We start from the raw sequence: 23,337 nt of genomic DNA on the forward strand, positions 1-23,337 counted from the left end.
CTGGCTTTGAACGGAGACGGGAGCGAGAGGCGAAGTTAGGGTCACGGGAGGCGAAAGAAAAAACAAGGTCACGGGAGCGGGATCGAGGGGGTATTGCGTAAATTGGAATCGAAAAACGCGGACTGCGGGGGTCAGCCACGGTCCGCGTCTTTTACAATTTACAAAACGCATTTTTCAGTAATCCCTCGATAGGTGGGAACCAAACAGTGAGGCGGCGTTTTCAAAACGCTGCCCGCACTTATAAGCTATCCCAAACGGGCCCTTAGTTGGAGCATTAAAGTTGATTTTCTAATAAATATTATATTTTTGTATAAAAATAATTATAATAAATTTAATACACTTGAGAAATTTATGAAAAGTGGATTATGAAAGATGATTTTCTGAGTTCCTTGTGTCAGGAGCACTTATAAAAAATAAAAGTTATTTTTGAGAAAATACTTGATTTTTTAGCTTTATTTTGAATTTAAAATAATTAAAAATAAATTAAAATCCTAAAAAATTTAAAAAACCAAAAATATTTTAAAATGTGTCTAATGGTCTCTTGATCCCTTGAGACTCATTAAAATATTTTTCCTAATTTTTTCAAGTTAAAAAATAAATTTTAAAAGCTTAAAAATAAATTTTCCTTATTTTTTCCATTAAAATAATCATAATTAAAAATCATAAAAATACAAAATTTGATTATCTGAGTTTTTTGTTCTCAGAGAAGTTTAATAAAATATAAAAATAATTTTTGTAATTAAAACATTATCCATTTAATTAAATCACTAAAAATCAATAAATATTGAAATTTGTTAATAATTAAAAAATAATAAAAATTTAATTAAAAAAAATTATGAAATTTTGTCTAAGTGTTTTTCTGATCTGAGGGGACCTCTAATGATTTTCTCATGAATAAAAAAACTTTATTTTGGATAATTAAATAAATTAAATAAATTAAATTTGGAAAATATTATTTTTTGGATTTAAATAATTACTTAAATTAAATTAAAATTTGAAATCCCACATTAGTTTCCTCTTATTATGGGCACCACAATCTTTTATGACTTAAACCTGCTTTAAGGGCACTCACCCGCATAACTCTTAAATGAATATTAATTGATTAATCGAGTGTCTTAGTCTTGGGATAAACACAACATCAAGTTTCCCTGACCAATGGGATAAACCTAGCTTAACTTTGGGTGATTAATAGAACGATATGATAAGTTTTAAATGAACTCGAAATAATTCAAGTAATTCTCGAAGTAGTTCAGGGTCATGCTCGGAGTACTTTGAAATCTTTTGAATATTTCGAAGGGCAAATCGAACTTGTCATATTTTATTCTAAAATCACCCACTAATATCTTCGGAGGCTCAATAGAATCATACTTTGGGGTTTGATAACTATACCTTCATCTACTCCTGCAATTTAAATTTTTTGCAAGATTATATATATATGTTGCCAAGCTAACCTTTGAGGTGGAAGAACGAGAAAAATTGATAGGTACGTTTTTAAATTATTACATTTATCTTTCTGTACTTCTTGTCTCGAACTTGCATGTTAAACAACGATATCATCTTGTATGTCAAAACCAAAACTGTTAAGACAGCCGCAAAACCAAAACCAAAATTTAAAAATTAAACATTATAGAATGTACCACCACAATATTCAAAATATAAGATAACTCAAAATTTAATCACAAACATCACAAAATAAAAATTACAACTAAATTAAAATGTCTCTATCGATTGATCGGGAATCCCTCGGTGGAGGTAGTCTACGATTGCTAACAAGATTTCCTACGGTCTAAATGAAAGTACGGAACTCATTGAGTTGAGTTTAGTAAATTCAATTGGACTAAGTGAATTCAAAAAAAAATAGTGGTGCCGGAACGAGAGAGGATTGAATACCGTAAGATTCTAGCCAGTATCGCTCTAATCAACTTTAACATCCCCGTAATAATTAAATAATTATTACTATAAGAAGCATTTGATTTGACATCAGAACTTGACATATTCGAAAACTTAAACTCGTTACGACGAGGAGATTGAAACTAGCATTGTGGGCAGCACAACCATCTTCAACAACAAAACATCAGCTAAACCGTTCTTTCATTAGAATTAAACAACAAACTATAAGACTTCGAGGTTGTCTGCCTAGTGTGACATAAATCCTAAACTTATCTTTAGACTTTTGTATAGCTCTGCAGACTTTTGTATAGCTCTGCTGCACTGCACAATATAAGCCCTAACTCGTTTTAAGATTCCGAGGTTGTTGTTTGTCACGACCTAACCCTCACATCTTTCAGACTGTTTATGTGATTGTTTCTCACGAATGTAAGACCTAAATTAATAAAATCGGCATGATGAAACATCTAAATAATTTTCTTTTTGAAATTAAAGCCAAACGGTAGAATAATTTGGGAAGTCACTGAGGTTCTCCTTAGGATCCGTGACATCCCCTGGTCCTTTCTTTGGATCTAGAATAAATGTTCAAAATTTGAGTCATTCCTTATTCACACCTCTTTGTCCGATATCGTTAAAAAGTCCAATTTTTTGAACTCCTTGAAGATAATATCCCCTGATTTTTATCGATAGTTTTCTTAGGCGACTCCGGTTATCTAAGATGTAATTAACTATAGGGGCTTGCCCGTATAGGAAGCTTTTCTGAACTCAGCTTAATATAAACCCTATTTAATTTTTCATATTAAATTGAGAACTTGTCGGCTTATAAATAAAATGATTTTCGCAGACCAAACGGATGACATATAATCTTTAGTTTATTTAATCGAGTCTTACCAGTAATTAGTGTGTTTATCCTTCGGGATAGATACATTGCTTGCGGTATTTGACTCGTTTATTTAAACTTTGGGAATATGAGATCAGTTCGGCCTTGTATTTTCAAAATTTAAAATATTATCTTCCAAATTATATATATATTAAATTAAATTAAAATTAGTGTTGGGATATCCATTTTAGGAGCCGACGACTCAAAAACTTCTCAACTTTTTAGTGCCGACAGCAGGGCAAAAGTTTTGTTGTTGTGTTTCTAGAAATCAGACCAATAAAAGTTACATCTAGATTTAGTCGGTGAAGTAAGTTGAGTCCTATTTACATTGGGCCTTTGAAATTTTAGAAATTATCGATCACGTTTCTTACAGATTAGCATTACCTGCTGATATGTCAGATATTCATTATGTGTTTCATATTTTGATGTCGAGAAAATGAGTTTTAAATTCAGATAAGAGGATTTCATATTAAGACATCGAAGTATTGATAAATCTAACTTATATTGAACAACTTGAAAATATTTTAGAAATTGATGTTAATAAGTTGAAGAACAGACAAATTACTTTTGTCTAGATAAAATGGAAGCACTTACTTGAAAAGTAGCCACATAGGAAAAAGAAGAATAAATGCTACTGAAATACACCTTTCTACTCAAGTGAAGCTAGAAATTTTGAGGATAAATTATTTATAGGGGGGTTGTAACGCCCAAAATTTTAGAAAGCAACTAAACTTTCGACGACTATAAAATTAACCCAAGTCCACATTTCCTGAAATTTAATTGAAGCAATTTTACAGAAATCATAAGCTGAATTGATCAATTTGATATATAAAATTTTGATTAGAATGTGAGTAAAATTATTAATTTATAAGTTTAATTAAACTTAATTTACTTTACCTAATCTCTCCCTAATTCCGCATTCTCCTCGTTCCTAACCGACCCCTTCGGACTTTTCTCGTAATGTAGAGGATAAATTTGATCAAATACCTACGATTTTGTGGGATTATGTTAAATGCCACATTTCTATTGCATTCTCCCCTCTCCCGTTTTCCGTTTCTCTCGGTTGAAGTACCCCTAATTGCGACATTGTAGCACAAGCGGGATTAAACATCAATTGTGCTATTTAGGGTCCCTAGGAGCTTTTTGTTAGTAGAACATTTCTTTCCTTACAACTTCATTTTGATGTATGCCACGAATAGGTGCATTTTTTGTTTCCATTAACTATAGCGGAGACGAAGTTTCGTTGGAGATTACGAAATTGATTTGTGGGCTTCCTTAAGGGCCATTAGTTGAAAATGAGCAGAGATAAGGGAGGAATAATGTGATAGGAGGAAGAGGGAGGAAGAATAGATCGTCTCGGAGAAGAGTTGGTTATGCAAAGAAGCCCGTTTGAGGGAAAAAGTTATAAATGAGTTACTTTTGAGGTTAAATCGTAACGTGAGCCAAGATTTCATGAAATCCTAAGATGTTTATGAGTTTCTGGTTGTTTATGCTAGGCGTGACTTGAGGTGAGCTTAGGAAAACTTATTGTGGGGTTGCTCTATCAATTCATGTAAAATAATATTATGTTAAATTAAAAAAATAACTCTCTGTAGGTTAATGTGAGAATGTATTTAACACAATTGCATTTTGAATTTTCTCCATATTGTGGATGAATATCTGCATAAATTGTATGAAGCAAAATCATTGTCACTTAGGAAACATGATTTTATTATGTTATCAATCTGATGAACATGCTTATGAAATTATTGCTTCTAGATATTCATTACTATGATTCATTCATATGCTATATGAATGCTATGTTGAATGCTCGTTATAGAAATTATGCTTTAAAAAATGTCACAAGTGATGTTATAGGTAAGTTATTACATACATGCAAGTACGGATGATAGAGAATGATGAGATTTCTTACTTATTGTATTCAAATGATGACGAAACTTTTGGAGCGACAGAAAGTAGGGAACCATTGGTACCGGGGGGCTATTAATAATGTTGTTGGGAGACCTAATTTTATAAATAGTTAAGGTAGATTTCAGGCTGAGTGATGACCCAATGACATGACATGAGAATAGTTGAGGCCTATAAAATTATAAGTGATATTCCTATAATTATATTGATGAATATTTTTATATACTTATGATTACACATAAATAGATGAAAACATATTTTACACAATAGTCATACTTTTTTGCATTTAATGTTCTTTTTTCATGTTTTATACGTTTATAATATATTGTGCCATATGTTGTTAACGTGTACATTACATATGAGCATGCTTGCTGTTTCTTTTCCGTGTATAAACTGTTATTTTAAACTTGATTATTTTGTTGAGTTTATTTTTGCTCACTCTACGTTACTTTCAGAATGAGGTAATGAGCATCAGAGTAAGTAGTCAGATGTGACTTGTATAACTTTTACATTTCATAATTTTGGGAGCTGTTTGTGATAACTAGTTTTGAGAAATCGAGTAAAAATTGTTTATGAATTAAAATGTATCCTAAATGTCATATCTCTCATATTTCATCCGAATCAATTTTATAAAATTATACACTTCAATACAATCAATTCGATATAAAACACTCACTCAATGTTGATACTTTTAAGATGAGATAAGAAGCATCAGAACGAGTAGTCATGTGTGACTTGTACAAATTTTACATTTCATAATTTTGGAGCTGTTTGTAATAGCAGATCTAAGAAATTAGGTAAAAATTTTTGACAAATTAAAATATATCATAAATGTCGCATCCTTCAGATTTCACCAAATCAATTTTATAAAATTTTACACTTCAATATGATTAATTCAATATAAATCCCTATATATAAATTATGAATGGATTGAGAAATATAAAAATTAGAAGTTATAAGTTTAATTAATTTATTTAAACCTAATTATTCCTTAACTCTCACACACCCTTACTTTTCCTACCTGGCTGTCATGATATTTACCTCCGGGATGCATCAAATCGGCAATCTTCAATCCAGAACCTTTGCATTTCTTCCTTCCCCTACTCTCGATTGCATCGCACGAAGCCCCTCGCTTCCGATTTCCTCTTCCTTCAAGCTTCAGCATTGGGTCCATTTAGCAGGCACAAATAAATTGGTCGTAGGGAGCTGCAACTAGTGACAATGACTTCCGGAGAGATTTTTGTAGTGTGAAACTCATTTTAACGATATTCTAGACATTCATTTCTTTTTCACACTCCCATTTTGAAATTTGCCACAAATCGTGCATCTTTTTCATTGTTTATCAGGAAAGTCTCATTTATGTCATCTAATAAATCCAACTTGTTTTCCTACTCTAACATGAACAAATAATTAATTATCTTATTTTCAGTGCCCTTCTTATCCATAATTTATATATCAAACGCATGCAAAAGATCTATCTAATTAAATGAGGTTTAGCATCCATTATAGCTACAGGATATTTGATAACAGAATAATCGGTTTGGGCTTTAACTTTAGTGCCTGTCATGTAGGATTTAAAATTTTCAAAATAAATACTAGAACTAATAAGTATTTCTCAATGGTAGTGTAATTCACTTGTGCTTCATTCAAACTTAAACATGCATTTTATATCACAAGAGAAATTTTATTTCTACATTGTTCTAGCACTGCTCCGACAACATGGTTACTAAAATCTCATACAAGATTAAATGGAAGTTCCCAGTCTGGTGTAATAATCACAGGTGCAGTGACTAACTTATCTTTTAAAAATTCAAAGGCTGCTAGTCATGTTTCATTAAAATTTAAAGTCACATCCCTTAATAAATGACAAATGTTTGAATATCTTAGAGAAGTTCTTAATATATTTGCATTATCACATGAAAAATTTTATTTCGACGTTGTCCTAGCATTGTTTCTACAATGTAGTTACTAGTATTACACATAAGGTTAAATGGAAGTTCCCAATTCGATGTAACAATAACATTTGCAATTACAAATTTTAGTATAGTCACTAGCATGCCATATAAGTTTAAAATTTTCGTGTATCACATAAAAAAAAATTATTTCTTTGTTATCCTTGCACTTCTTCTACAACGTAGTCACTAACATTATACATAAGTTTAGATTGAAGTTCCAAGTCCTGTGTAACAATCACAGGTGCAATGACAGATTTTTGTTTTAAAATTTCAAAGGCTGCCAGACATCTCATAAAAAATAAAAGACATGTCCTTTAAAAAGTGAAACAAATGTTTGGATATCTTAGGGAAGTCCTTAACATATTTGTCGTAGAATCCTGTATGTCCTAAAAACTAATAATCCCTCAAACAGGTTGAGATAGTTTTTCTATAACTTGAATTTTTTGCATCGTCTACCTCCATTCCCTTTCTTAGATAATGTATGCCCTAAAACAATCTCTTCAATCACTATGAAATGACATTTCTCCCAATTAAGCACTAGGTTAGTTTTTTCACATCTTAGTAAAACTTTTGACAGATATTCAAGACATGAATCTAAGGATATGCCAAATACGAAAAAGTCATTCATAAACACCCCAATCACCTTTTCTATCAATTCTGAAAAGATGGACATCTATGAGAGAGATATAAATCTATGAATCGATAGAGACTATCCTCTATCCGAATATATGTCCCTTTGAGCCACTACGCCGATCTTTTCTTATATGTTTTGGTCACGTTCGTTTCCGCTCCAAAGAGGAAGGTTTGGATCTTTCAATACGATGCGTGAGGGATGTGACCTATGTGAGGTTCATAAGATACCACAGCTTTTAGTGCTTTATGTTTGACCTCCGAATAATGAGTAGGGAGTTCTATCCTTTTTATTCTAATCTTCCTAGTCAAAGGGGATCCGGAGCAATAAGTCAAATTACTATATAAAAAAGATTTGTAAACAAAAGGACTGATTTTTCGAGTGGGAAGATTTCGGTTTTTCTAGTTTCTTCTCTTCGATAAGAAGAAAAATTGGAAATGAAACAAATTTCTCTCCATTTTGTTGTGCTCTGCGAAGGAACTGCGGGTTACACAGGCTAAAGGCATCCTCTTAACATTAAATGTTTCTATGGGCTAGTGAAAGTTGTTTTATCTAGATCCTCTGGTGCTATAGGAATTTGATGGTACCTGAATAACCATCTAAGAAGCAAAAATAAGGGTGTTATGCAAGTCTATTAAGCATTTGGTTAAGGAATGAAGATGGAAAGTGGTCATTCCTAGTTGCTTTGTTCAACTTCTTATAGCCTATGCAAATTCTCTAACATGTGACACTCCTAGTAGGGATAAGTTCATTCTTTTCATTTTTCACTGTAGTCACACATCTATTTTTGGGTAACAATATATTGGGCTAACTAAAACACTATTGGAAATAGAGTAGATAATTCCTACGTCTAATTAATTCAAACTTTTCTTTTTTACTACCTCTTTCATCACTGGGTTTAGCCTCATCTGAGATCAATTTTTGGTTTATGGTATTCCGCCATTAATATTTCATGCATGCATAAGAAGGGCTAGTACCATTTATATTTGTTATATTCCACCCAAAAGTTTTCTTAAAAGTTCCTAGCACGCACCTTAACTTTGGCTCTTGCAATTCAGTTAATTCAGAAGAAATAATGACAGACAAGGTAAAAGATTCTCCTAAGAAAACAAAGCTTCAAATATTTTGCGAGAACCTTAAGCTCTAATTCAGGGTCTCCTTTTAGGTATAATCAAATGGATGAAAAATGGTCAAATGAATGAAAAAAGATCAAATATGTAGCAAAAATGAAGAAGGTGTGCAAAAGAACTGTCGCACCTAAGCGACCAGAAATGGCGCTTAAGCGCCAGTAAAACCGAGAAGGCCGCACCTAAGAGTCAAGTACCTCGCGCTTAAGCACCAGAAATCGTTACTTGATGATTCAATGAATTTGAACGAATTTTTGAAGATGTGTTTGAAACAATCCTTGGTGAAAACGTGGGAAATAGTTAATGGACACGAAAATACATTCAATTGGCCTTTGAAAAGAGACAACTCTTGAAAGATTCATTGAATGTCGACACATTTTGAAGAGACACCAAGACATCTTTTGGAAATTTGTAAAAGAATACTTGGATTGGATTGATGAACACTCCCACACAAGCCGCCGCCCCCTTCTAGACACCGCTAACGCCTTTCTCTCTTATATTAATTAGGATGCTTTTAGAGAGAAGAAGAAAAAAGAAGTTGTAGTGTGTGAGTAGGGAGTATTGTAAGAGAAGGAAGAGAAGAGATTCAAAAGAACTTCAACAGTTTGGTAGAGAGGATTTGAGATAAGTTTTTATCTTTTTGACTATATTTAGTTTTAATTTAGACTTATTGTTTGTTTGCATGCTTTTTACTTTCAAACTTAAGTGTAGTTGTGTTTTTTCTATGAATTTTGAGTAGTTTTCTTTATCTTTTTCCTTAAAATAATAAATAATTAAGTATTGGATGGAAGTTGTGTGAAATAATAGTCTTTAATATTGGAATAAGTTGTAATGATTTTAAATCTTATACTTCATTTACTTCTTAATTTGACTAATTAAGATGTTAATTTTTGTTGTGAGAACATGTAAGATCCGAGATGATATTGTCTCAATCAACTAATGGTTAGAATCACATGAGATTGTATGAATGATAATGTAATTCATATGATTGAGTGCAAATAAATAAAGAAATAAACTTTGAAGAGTGTAGAATTAGAGGACTTTATAGTGGCATGCTAAAGCTCTCAATTTGGTTTATAGTTTTAGGTTTTGATACGAGATGTTAGCTCTTAGGTGGAGGGAGAAGAGGGAACTTTAGAGTGAGAACTAATATCTCTCTTACATAACCCGTCTTCAAGTCTATTTAAACTTTAAATTAGCCAATATTTTTTATAACATCACTAGTAAGAGTAACGAATATCATTGCTCCTATTTGACACAACGCAATTTGAATACTTCACAACAGAATTTCTATACTTGTTACTGATTAATGATAAATAAAAATATATCTTATTTATATTGCGTTCATTTTACAAATATCTAGTTAAATTTAGTTAGTTGTTACTTTACTTTTAATTATCAAAAATTACAAAAAGAATTAAACTTTCATTCGTATTATAACATCTATAGCTTGAGTAAGATTATTTTGCAAAGTAGAATTTGTTATATAATTTCTTCTGATTTTAGTTGCATATTATATTTTTTTCTGTGGGTTCGATATTCGATGATTAATCAAAAAGTCTTATATTACTTGATAACGATACGTATAATTGCGTAGTATTCCATATTTAAATATAATAATTATATTCTTATTTGCTTCGAAGTCAACTTTTTGGCAACCGTTGTAAAGTAAGAAATATAATTAAAGAAAAAAAAAGATTGTAATAACATACATCGTACTATCATATAAAATCGGGATCAAGTTTTTGACCGGAAAAATAAAAAATTTTGAAGAAATTTTTAGAAAGTAAATTTCTATTTTTAGAAAGTTTTATTTAAACTTTTAGATTTATTATAAGAATATTGTAGTGTTCTTTTTATTTAAGTTCTTGTTTGTGTGATTTTATTTTATGTTGTTTTGTAGTAATGTATGCGTAGTTCAGTTTCTACAGAACTTGTGCATTTCGATTCTGAATTAGAAAGAACTATATGAATTGGAAAGAACCACTAGAAAAATAAAAAAAATAAAAAATATAGGAAATGACCAAAAATTTAAAGAAATAAGAAACCAAAATAATCAAAATGTTAAAATTAATCAAGAGTTTAGATCTTTAAGAGATTATGCCAACCCTATAATGGATGAACTTCATTGTAGTATTCAAAAACTTACTGTAGTGACCAATTCATTTTAACTTAAATTTGTTATTATCCAAACGATATCAAACAATCAGATTTGGGGAGCACCAACTGAAGATTCAAATTTATATCTTGTCAATTTTCTAAAATGTATGCTATATTTAAATATGATGGTGTCTCAGATGATGCTCTAAGACTTAGATTTTTTCCTTTCTCACTGAGGGATAAGACTAAGGTACGGTCACATTCGTTAGCACTATCAGTACTTGGGGTGGTTTAGCATAGAAATTCTTTGCTAAATATTTTTCAACATAAAAAATCTGCAAAATGTAGAAATGATATTGTATTTTTTTTGTCAGTTTGAAGGGGAATCTATTTATGAAGCATGAGTACGATTAAAGAACTACTGAGAAAGTGTCCACACCATGCTATACCAGATTGGTTAATAATTCAAATTTTTTACAATGAATTAGCTAGATCTCTTAGATCTATTATTGATGCCGCTACTGGTGGTTCATTGATGTCAAAATCATTTCATGACGCTTATGCTTTAATTAAAGAGATGACTACTAATAATTTTCAATGGCATTTTGAGAGGGTAAATCACAAGAAAGTAGCCAATATTCATGAATTTGATGTTTTTGCAATATTAACAAATCAAGTTGCCATAATTTCAAAGAAGTTAGACCAATTTGGAATGAATTTTTCTCAGTCAATTGTAATGATTGAAGAGAATTTATTAGACCAAATGGTAGATTTTCAAGCATCATTAGAAACTTTGACTGTCATAAAAAACAAACAAAATAACCCATATTCAAACTATTATAACCTAGGTTGGAAGAACCATCCTAATTTTAACTGAAACTATACTTCGGGTGGTAATAATCAGCAATGGAGGAACCACCAATTAAACTCATTGGAAAACTGAAACAACCAATGTAATGGTAATTATAGACCTACTTATCCTCCAAGCTTTAACAGTAATCCACAATTCAAGGAGAAAAAACTGTCTATAGAAGTAGTGATACAAACGAGAAATCAGTTACGAAGTCAAGAAGCTACAATTAGAAATATTGAAAATCAATTAGGACAAATAGTAAATTCATTAATTAATAGATCCCAAGGAACACTTCTTAGTAATACAGAGTAAATCCAAAAGACCAGAATAAAGAACAAGTAAAAGCCGTTCAACTTAGAAGCAGAAGGGAGTTGAAAGATAGAGTTCAAAAAAAGATTGAAGTAGAGAGAGAAGAAATTGAAGAGCCTGAAGAGGACGCTCCGAAAGGTTTAGAGAAACCTATTTCTCCACTTAAAATTGACTGGGAAAAATCTCCACCTCCATTTTCTCAGAGACTTTGTCAACAAAAGTTGGATAAATAATTTTCAAAATTTCTGAAAATCTTTAAGAAGCTTACAATTAATATTCCATTTGCTCAATTAATATTCCAAAGCTTACAATTAATATTCCATTTGCTGATGTCGTATAACAAATGTCAAGCTATATGAAGTTTATGAAAGATATTCTTAATAGGAAAAGGAAGTTCGAAAATAACAAGATTGTTGCACTTAGTGAAAAGTGCAGTGCTATAATTCAGAAAAAGCTTCATGAAAAACTTAAAAAATTGGGTAGCTTCACAATTCCATGTGCAATAGGAGATAGATTTTATGTGAAATCATTATGTGATTAGGTGCAAGTATTAAACTTATGTCATTATCAATATTTAAAACATTGGGATTAAGAGAAATATCTCCTACTACTGTAACTCTGCAGTTAGCAGATCGTTCAATAACATATCCTAAGGGAGTTATAGAAGTTGTTTTAGTGAAAAAATCAATTTATCTTTCCTGTTGATTTCATTGTGCTAGATATGAAGGAAGATAAGGAGATGTCTATTAGTTTGGGGAGACCTTTCTTAGCTACAGGAAGAGTAATGTTAAATGTGCAGAAATAGAAATTAACTATGCACGTTAATAATCACACATTTACTTTTAATATTTCTGAACCAATGAAGTATCCTGCAAAAAATAAAGATGATGAATGTTACAGAATGGATATAATAAGATATCTGAGATATCTGAGTGAATGTCATTTGAGTGAATGTCATTTCAAAACAACTTGTGAAGAGAAATCTGAAATGAAAGAGTCGGAACACGAGCAATAAGAGGAATTAGATCAATTTGAAGATTTTTATAATGAAAATTTGAATTATGTTCGAGAAAGTTTTGAAGTTTTGGACACAACAGAAAAAGATAAATCTTTTTGTCCATCCGATTGAAAAACCTCATGAATATTTAAAATATCTTTTTAGGTGATTCCTCAACCCGTTATAATTTCCTCAAAATTAACTATACAATAAAGTTTAATGAAAACTATGAAGAATTATAAGAAAGCTGCTTATATTAAATGAATCAACCATTCAATTTATATGCATAGAATTTATATGGAAGAACTGCAATCCAGGGCTGATCCTCAAAGGGGATTGAATCTTGTTATGAAGAAGTTGTTAAAAAAGAAATTTTAAAGTGATTATATGTTAGAATTATTTACCCTATTTCAGATAGTGCATGAGTTAGTCCAATTCATTGCGTTCCTAAGAAATGAGGAGTGACTGTGACTATGAATGACTATATTGAGTTAATACCAGCAAGACAAGTCATAGGTAGAGAATATGCATTGATTATAGAAAATTAAATCTCGTCACTAGGAAATATCATTTTTCACTACCCTTTCTAGATCAAATGTTGGATAGGCTAGCTGGGCATGAATACTTTTATTTTCTGGAAGGATATATTGATTATCACCAAATACAAATAGCTCATGAGGATCAATGATCAAGAGAAAACAACTTTACCAGTCCCTATGATATATTTGCTTTTAGAAGAATGTTCATATAATGCTCCTACTACATTTCAAAGATGTATGATGTCTATTTGCTGTGATTTTATTAAAAAAGGATTTAAAGTTTTTATGGATGATTTTTCAGTATTTGGAACTTCATTTGAATCATGTTTAGAACATTTATCAAAAGTTCTTAAGCGCTGTGAAGAAACAAATTTAATCCTTAATTGGGAAAAAAACCAATTTATTAACCTTGTTTAAGTAGAGTCAATTCTTTTTAAACTTTATTTTTTAATATATTTCAAAGTATTCTTCTAACTTATCCATCCAATTTAAAATACCAAAGCAACATCCTTCTCATCAATGTAGGAGTTTAATTCTTAAAATCATGATTTCTATGTTAAAGTTGTTTAGAATCATTTTTATACTTTCTTTTTAATTATTTATTTTTATTTTATTTACTAACCCAAATATTATATCCCACATATAGGATATTGTGTTGTAATGTTAAGCTTTGATATTGACTCTATTGAAAGACATCTTATAGTCTAGGGCTTTAACACATCCTATATGAGATGTGGAAAAATTATGCTATGAGCTTCACAAAATTCCGTCAGTAACTATTCAACCAAAACTAAGAATATGAAATAAATTTATTTAGATAAAAATTTGATGACCCTCTACTAAGAAAGCTATTGAAATTCTTTGAAACCTACTTGTTGAAACTAGATTGTATTGAATTTGATTAAAGTCAATTATACATTTGAAATAATAATTAAATTTAGAACCGGGAAAATAATCCGTCAAAATTAAGCACAGTTATGTATGAGGAGATAACTCCTCTCTAAAACCTTAAAAGTCTCTTGATCAAAGAGTTGACTCTTAGAAGTAGAAGAAATAACACATCTAATTAGAATTTTATTCAACTATCAATTGATACTTCTTATACAAACCTAAGACCCCTATTTATATTTTTAAAAACTTTGGAATTCCCATTTCCTTCGGTCACAACAATAAACTCTAATAATGGAGGAAGGAATTCAACTTGAGTTCGATGGTGGCCGCATATCGAAGTTATGGAATATCTTGAGTAAGAACTAACAGGGGAAGGAAAATCTGTAGAGCTCAATGCAAATATTGCAAATGCTACTGCAAGAAGATCGTGGACAGATTGCATGAGAAATTCATAAGCCTCAATATGGTCGATTCTCCGCATCAAAATTTCTTGTAGGTTTCACTTGACAGATATTATATGGATGTCCATAATGTAGTATGACTAAAGAAACTGGTTCAAGCATCAAATGTTTAGTCCACTTCAACATGATATTACTGTTCTTGCACACTATTTGAAGTCATTTCTTGTAATTTTTCTCCTTTGACTCAATTTATGAGTATGTTCGATAAAGTAAAAGATTTGACTGACTATGATATTGACTTAGGTGGTCAGATAATCTTTTGATGAATTTGAGTTTCAATTGCTATTTATCATAAAGGGTAAGTAACCATATTGACTTTGCTATTACTTCAGCTAATCCTTTGGTATTTTGAGGGCAGGCCTTAAATAACTATTAGATTGCCTCCATTGTCAATTCACAGAAATTGCCATGCTTTATTAAGCCTGCACTCATTGACTCTTCCCATGTTCCACATTGGCCAGAGCCTTGTTCCGCTTTGAATTCGAGTTTTGTCCAAATTTCTGTTGAGTACTTTATGAATATGCTTTTTAATTATTTCATTTGTGTGCGACATCAGAGTTAACTCATTGAACGTGTTTACTTTTCCACTTAATTATGTGATATCGATATTTGAAGTAGCAAGATTGTGTTGCTGCAAAACTTATCTCTGTAATATTGTTGGAATTTAGAATGTTTTTCTTAGAGTGGTTTTTGTTCCTCTGACCTTTTCAATAAAAACCAGATGAAGCCCCCATCATCTCCCCATGGGCGTTTTACCCAAGTTCTCTCTATTGGTATCGGAGGTTCTGCACTTGGTCCTCAGTTTGTTGCTGAAGCACTAGCCCCTGATAATCCACTTCTGAAGGTGAAATCTGTTTTTGTTAATCCCTGTTTCTTACTGGTTAGATTTGTTTCCATATTTCCTAGTTCTAATAATTTGACAATCTATGCAAATTTTTCTAGAGATGATCCTCTAAGCTATTGGCTTAAGCTTTCTAGAACTATATGGATATTTATAATCAACTATACGAAGCATTCTTTGATAACTTAAACTTCCATTAACTGGTGGACAGAGAGAAGTGCTGCACACTGAAAAGCAAGATAAAAATTTCTTTGTATGTGGTGAAAAAAAACTTTTGTGCCATCTTCTTCTTGAATACATCACCTGAGGTGAGGCAGGGTAGAAAGATCATTTTTACTCAATTTGATGAAAATTTTGATGTTTGCATTGCCCATTTTTACTACCTTTTCAGTTTTCATTTTTATTTTTGTTAATATCACTGAAGACATTGCATTTCCTTTTGCAGTTGTTTCGTTGTTCTGCATAACAAGTTTTTCCTTCAAAGTAATATTTAAGAGAGTTTAGTTAGTGATTGGCACTTATGTGTACTTTTACCATCTTTTCAAAGCTGATATGTAATCACGCGTATATTTTTTGTTCCCTGATGCTTTGAAAAATTATGAGCTTAGATGTAGAATTTCATGCATAATGCACGCCAATATTATCTAATTTTTTATGTAAAATGCTAATGTGCTATTTTGTCACCGCCCCTTCATTTTGTCACTGCAACAGATAAGGTTTATTGACAATACAGATCCGGCTGGAATTGATCGTCAAATTGCACAGCTTGGACCAGAATTAGCATCTACTCTTGTAATTGTAACATCAAAGGTATAAATTGTTGCGCATCATCTTCAAATTCTTTCTTATAAATTTGAAACTTAATTAAATTACGTTTTTTCAATTGATTTTGCATCCAGAGTGGAGGCACTCCTGAAACTCGAAATGGTTTGTTAGAAGTGCAAAAGGCATTTCGAGATGCTGGGCTAGAATTTCCCAAACAGGTTTTGACCTCAGGCTTTTCTTTTGGCGTTTGTAACTTTTTTCTTTTAATTGTCTCATGGACTGCTTTCCTCATTAAACAGATGGAAAATCATTGACCTCTTTCTTTTAGTCAATTTGACTTGGCAATTATTCCTATGATCTGGGTCAAGGTATTCTGAGCTCTGAAAAAGCTCCCAACCCACTCTATTGTATTCGTGAGTTGGTACGTAAGTTGATTTTCTAAAGGATAAGTTAGGAAATATAACCTTTTCTAGAGATTTATAAATAATTTATATTTTTAGTTTGAAACTTTCTATAGGTGCAAGTTCTCATAATTAATTATCCATCACAATTACAACAGGAAACTGCCGACATCATAAACCAAACCATCAACTTCTCTAAACCAATCATGAGATGTAACAAAGCCAAACTTGAGAACAAAATCATTGTCTAATGAAAGGCAACTCCATAGAGTCTCCCAACAGTAGACATTTTAGCTGAGACTTTGATGAAACACCAACAAATATATGTTCCTCCATTTTACCTCTCCCAGCCAACCAATCCGCCGGGGAGTTGCCTTCCCGCAGAATATGAGACAACTGAATAGGAAGATTGAACTGATCAACTTGCTCTCTGATTCTATTCCAAATACCCACAACATTCCACTTGGGTATGGAATTCATATCAAAATTCTTATAGAGATTTATAGAATCAGTCTCAATAATTAGATTTGAGAAATTAAAAGAGATAGTCACCTGTAAAGACAGTAAAAAAGCCCAGTATTCGGCCTCAAAAGGGGAGGAGACAACAATCGGAGAAGCAAAGAAACACCGCCAATTCCCAAAGTGATCTCTAAAAACTTCACCAGCTCCAGTCGCCTTGGAAGCCCAGCTTCCATCAATATTCACTTTGATCCACCCCATGGGAGGGGGTTGCCACTTAATAAGAGTGTGCCATCTTACCCACCCTAGATTGGTGTAAATCATCATTCAATCCCAAAATACTGCAAGCCCATAATAAATAAGCAAGAATGTAAGAAACCATAGTAGTAGGACCCGGTCCCAAAATTTGATACTTATGATCATTTCTTGCCACCCAAATAAACCAAATCACCAACGAAGGGAAACTATCCAATTTAGAGTCCATCCTATCTGCAGTCCACTTAAGAAGGTAGCTTTTAATATCATCACAATCAAAGCAATATATATGAAAATGTTTTCCCAACACATTCCAAATCTCTTTAGCATAAGAACAATGGAAAAAAAGATGCACCGTGGATTCCTCTTCAATTTTGCATAAATGACATTGCGAAGCAAATTTCAACCCTTTAAGTTTAAGGATATCATCAAGAACAAGCATGTTAAGAAAAAAACTTCATAGAAAAAAAGAGATGGAGGGAGTAAGAAAAGTATTCCAAATGATATTCCCCCACCTCCACTTATCATGACTATAAAGTTTTGAAAAAAGAAATTTAGATGGAGAAATATTAGAGGTAGTTTTCCAAATAGGGGTGTCTTTCACGTTCTTCTTTATAGGGATCTTAGTGATTAGAGCAGTTTTATCCCTTACTAGAGACATTAATTTATTAACATCCCAATTCCTGTCCAACCAGACATCAGAAATAATCATCTTATTGTTTTGCGGAGTGAGAATAGATAAATCCCTATCCCCCAATCCCCAATCATCATGCCAAAATGAAATATTTCCTTCACCTACATCCCAAAAAATGAATTTGTTCGCTACCTCTCTAGCTTTCAAAATAGCTTTCCAAATCTTAGAATCCCCCACTTTCTATTGAACGATAGCCGAATTAGAAATAACACAATATTTTTGATGAAAAAAGCTATCCCATAACAAAGTATTAGCACGAAATTTAAACCACACTTTACACATACTGATAGCAGAAATTTGCTTCAAACTTTTAAAGTCAAGACCCCCCGCTGAAATAGGCTTGGAAGCTTTAGAGAAGGTGGCCCAATGCTTTCTAGATTGGGTACCCAACCACAAAAATCTATTAAATAATCTCTCCAACTGGATCTGAGTACTTTTCTTAAGATTCATAGTTTGAAGAGCGTATAATGAGATAATCAGCAACACATTTCTGAGGAGGGTGATGCGACCCCCATTAGATAGAAAATTGTTCCTCCAATCATTAATTTTATGCTTGATCTTATCCACGACATCATTTAATTGTATTTGCTTACAACAACCCCTAAGCAAATTAACTCCCAAATACTTTAGGGGCAAAGAGGCAGCCTGAAATCTTGTGTAATTAGTACTCCAATTCACAATAAAGCTTTTAACAGATTTCCCAAAATAAATATTGCTCTTATCTTTACTGAAAAAAAGACCAGAATTATCTTGAAAAGTATCCAGTACTTGCATAAGAGCTTTAATAGCAGATTTACTTGCATTATTGAATATAATGTCATCATCAGTATACGCCAAATGGCTAACCAAAATCGAAGATTTTTGAGAGAACTGAGTATAAGGTTTATTCAACTGCAAATGATTAATGAACCTGGAGAAATAATCAAAAGCCAGAATAAAATAGTTGGGGATAAATGATCACCCTGCTTAATACCCCTAGTAGCAGAGAAGAAATCATAAGAGTCACCATTGACAAGAACAAAATAATGATTATTCACCAACCACCTACGAATGGGGGTGCAAAAATTATTATGAAAACCTCTGGCCCGCAGGATATTTAATATGAAATCCCAACTGATAGTATCATAAGTTTTTTTAATATCAAGTTTGAGAATCATATTTCCCCCACGATATTTTTTATCCAGCTTTTCAAGAATCTCCTGCGCTAGAAGAATGTTGTCATTTATATCCCGCCCTTTTATGAAAGCAGATTGCTGTAGAGAGATAATATTACTAAGCATAGGTTGTAACCTAGTGACAAGCAGGTTTGACAAGCAGTTTGCTAATTACTTTGGAGATCACAGAAGTGAGGGAAATGAGTCTGAATTTATCCCATCTAGATTTTTCGTTACCCTTAGGAATAAGCACAATAAGAGAAGAAGTGAAATATTTCCCAGGGTCTTCTCCCTGAAAAAAAAAACTTTGAATAGCTTGAGTCACCTCTTTTTTAATAATCTCAAAACTAGATACATAGAAAGTAGCAGTGAAACCATCAGACCTAGGAGACTTGTTTGTATTGATCTCCTTAAACACAGAAAAAATCTCTTGTTCCGTGGGAATGTAAGAGATATCTATTTTAGAGGTATACTCCCTTTCACCTTCAAAAAATTTAGAAACAATAGGGAGAACCTGAGAGGAAGCTTGAAACAAATTAGTAAAATACTTCACAGCATTATTACCAATCTCAACCTTGTCAGTGAGACACCTCCCATCCGTAGTTTTTATACTTAAAATAGTATTTAAACTCCTTCTATGCTTGATAGAAGCATGAAAAAATTTAGTGTTATGATCACTGCTAGTAAAATTTATGTCATTAACTTTTTGCTGTAAAAAATCTTCTTCCAAATTAATCTCTTCGAGCAGATTGGTATGAGCTTGGGCCAGATCAATGACTTGTTGCGGATTATATATAACATGTGCTTCGAGGATATCCGCAACCTTCTGAGCTTTCTTGACCCTATTATGAATATTACCAAATGAAAGAAAATTCCACTTTTTTAAACCAGCAACTACCTGTTTTTGTAGGTTCCAAAGGACATATCAGGGGTTACCAACACCATTAGTGTGACAGGTCTGCTTCACAGTGCTCAGGAAAGTATCATGAGTAGTCTATATATTAAGAAATTTAAAATGATAATGAGCGGGTTTGGTAGTAAAAGCAAGAGATAGCATAATGGGATTATGATCCGATCTCACATGATTAAGATGAAGCACTTTAGAAACATGAAAATAATTGAGAAAATGTTGATTACCAAAGAAGCGATCCAAACGATGGAAAAGAGAGCCCCTCCTCCAAGTGAAAGGATTACCCATGAAACCAAGATAAAAAAGGCCCGCTTCAGAAATTTTATCATTAAATTGAGTAATAAGATTGAGGTCACCACCTTTACAACCTCTCTTTTCAGTAGAATTCATAATCATATTAAAATCCCCTCTAGCAAACCAATAATCATTAATATTCTCACCCATAACAGCCAGAGTATCCCAAAGATAATATTTCTTCTGAAGAACAATACTAGCATAAACAAAGGTGGCCTAGGAGACGAAAGAATCCATTTTAAAATAAACCAAAACCAATTGCTACTCATTTTGCACATTGTTTAGTTCAATGTTATGCTTCCAAAAGATCCAAATCTTATTATTAGTGTTGCAGAAATGATTGTACTGCTTAAACTGTCTGAAGATGTGTTCCTTATTAAGTGAGACTAGCGGCTCTAAAAGAGCAAAAATAGCCAGATTGTGGATCCTGCTTAAATGCTTAAGTCTATTAATTCCCCTAATATTCCAGATCATTATGTTAATCATTAAACCTCAACACACCCCTTCTAGAAGACCTATTAAGGGTGGTGAACTGTTTTCCATTAGAATGAGACTTCCCATCAGTAATGATATTGTCCTTATTATTTAGATGTAAAATCTCATTTTTTCTTTTCATTTTCTTTTTACTGGCTTTTTGAACTAACCATTCCTCTTCAAGGGCATTAGAAGCAGCCAAGTTGGCTCCATCATTTACCACATGCACCCGAGATTCCTGAATATCCTGAGCATTTTCCACCTCCAAATGAATGGGAGATGGGGGAGAGAAGTATGAACCTCCATCAAGCTAACCTGCATGGGGGGAATAAAATCATAGTATCAGTATTATCAACTATAGTTTTAACCAAAACCTCAACAATAGGAGTGGCCTGGTCATTGTTCACTTCTTCTGATTGATTAGCATCTAACTCTTCATATTCTCAACATTAGGATGAGCTTTGACCCTATTCTCCATTTTGTTCATTGGAATCCCCAACTTTAGAAGAACGAACATTTCCCTGTTTTAGATGTGGATGAAGGCGATAACATTTAGTAGCAATATGACCAAACATACGACAGTGTGAACAATAAGGAAATTGTTTTTCTAATTCCACTTTTTGTAAGTAGCCTTCATGTGCCGTCCCAATCTAGATTTCCTCACAAAAAGACAAAGTTATATCTCTCTCAACCAAAATATGAGCTTCAGATGGCCTATTCAAAAGAAAAGTGTGGCCATCCATTTTTAGAGGTTTGTCATATGCCGCGACAAGGGAGAAAAGGATCTCATGATTAAATAAATTAAATTTCAGTCTCGGAAAGTGCAACCAAACCGGGATCAAAGGAGGTTCCTCTTTGGGATCAAAATCTGTTGTCCACTTCAGAATTCACATCGTGGTGTTATCAATTTTAATAAAGCGGCGAGAGAATAAACTGGTATAATCTTCTTCATTAGATAATTGAATAAGAATATGACGTCCGTCTAACAACCTAATTTTCCAAAAACCCATAAGTTTCAAAGCATCAAGTTCCCTATGAATTAAGTCAAATTTGGGGTGCCCAAAAATGAACTTCCCTACAAGTGCATGGCGAGCAGAAGTAGCCATAATATTATTGTCATCGTCAGATACAAACAATGCTAACGTGCCGTTCTTTTTACCAGTTTTCCAAATAAAACTATAATCACCACCATCATAAAGTGCATCATGAAAAGATTGAGGAAAAAGCCCAGAATTACTAATCTTAGAGGATTGAGCCCCTGAGAGAGCCTCCGCAAAAGATCTCTCCATCAAGAAAGCAAATCGGCTTTACAGGAGATAGAAAATCAAAACCAATGGCCACAGAAACCGAAATGCGAGAAACCCGATTAATCAATACCAAATTACACCACAAATCGTAATACTCAAAATATCAGCAACAAGAAACTCTCCAAACCCACAAAAATCTCCAAAACACAGGATTCAAACTTGTAAAAACCTAAAAAAATCGAAGAACCCTCGGTAGATTGGAAAAAATGGAAGAATGAAACACAAAAGAGGATGTTGGAAAGATCTCACCAGCGGTTTGGAAAAGCCCCATCCTCAACGCCGGAAATTGCCCCAAAATCACCGCAAATCCCTAACCTTAACAAAGCTCCCATTGTTTTTTTTATATATATTATGAAAACACAAAATTCATTGATAAAAATGTGAGGATACAAAGGTTTTAGTGAGTGGGTACAAAGAGCCCACTCACAGGGATTATAAACGTATTCCCCAAAAAATAAAACAAAAAGAAACAACTCCTAATCATGGTAGGTGTAAGGTGTAGTCGGTGGAGGTGTAGTCGGTGGATCTATCGCTTCCCCTTCTCCTGGCTTTATGGAGGGAGTCCAACAACATACTGTGATGTGAGCTTCCTCCCAAAACAATGATACAGTCATCCTGAGAGTTACTGAGATCATACATTCCTTCTTCTTCCTAAATTTGTAAACATGTCAATCATCTGTCAGAGATAGTCCCGTGTGAACAATAGGTAGATCTTCGATGGAGGTAAACTGCTGATTTGACTCAGCCTGAAACACACCTTGATCCTGATACTCCTCCATAACTTGAGTACCCTCTTCTCTCACAATAGGTGGTTCCAAGTCACTTCGGCTAGCATCTGCTACAACAAAATTCGTAGAATTTATGATCTGAGAAAGAGCTGCCTTAACAACAGTAGGCGGAAGTTGTTGGTCTGGTTTGTAAGGAGTAATCTTATGAGTCAAATTTTCATTCAACAGAATCAACAGTGTGCTATATTTTCCTCCAAATGAATGATGCTGTTAGGACCTCTCGATCTCAAATGTGGGTGAAGTCTGAAGCATTTGACAGGGGTGTGCCCAAATAGTTTACAATGATTGCAATAGTAGAGTTTTTGTTCTGCTATAATTGGCTGTCAATACCCATTGTGGGTGTATCCAATTTCCAAACCATATTTCGTCCACATCAGGGAGGGTGATATCCCTTTCAACAAGAATTTTTGCAACCGAAGGCCTGGTTAGATTGAAGGTGGGTGTATCCAATTTCATA

General features: G+C 32.8%; 1 protein-coding gene across 2 annotated transcripts in view; it reads left to right on the forward strand.

Annotated features, from left to right (window-relative positions):
- LOC110037020 (glucose-6-phosphate isomerase 1, chloroplastic) overlaps positions 1-23,337 on the forward strand; it is a 109,293-nt gene that overhangs the window by 15,659 nt on the left and 70,297 nt on the right. The window contains exons 2-4 of one of the 2 annotated variants that reach the window (XM_020741583.1): positions 15,260-15,382; positions 16,091-16,189; positions 16,279-16,362. In XM_020741583.1, the coding sequence (XP_020597242.1) occupies positions 15,260-15,382; positions 16,091-16,189; positions 16,279-16,362 (306 nt within the window). The remainder of the gene's footprint in view (positions 1-15,259; positions 15,383-16,090; positions 16,190-16,278; positions 16,363-23,337) is intronic. The other variant, XM_020741585.1, reaches the window with a different exon arrangement.

Source organism: Phalaenopsis equestris, unplaced genomic scaffold (genome assembly GCF_001263595.1).
Source record: "Phalaenopsis equestris unplaced genomic scaffold, ASM126359v1 Scaffold214070, whole genome shotgun sequence".
Taxonomy (NCBI): Eukaryota; Viridiplantae; Streptophyta; class Magnoliopsida; order Asparagales; family Orchidaceae; genus Phalaenopsis; species Phalaenopsis equestris.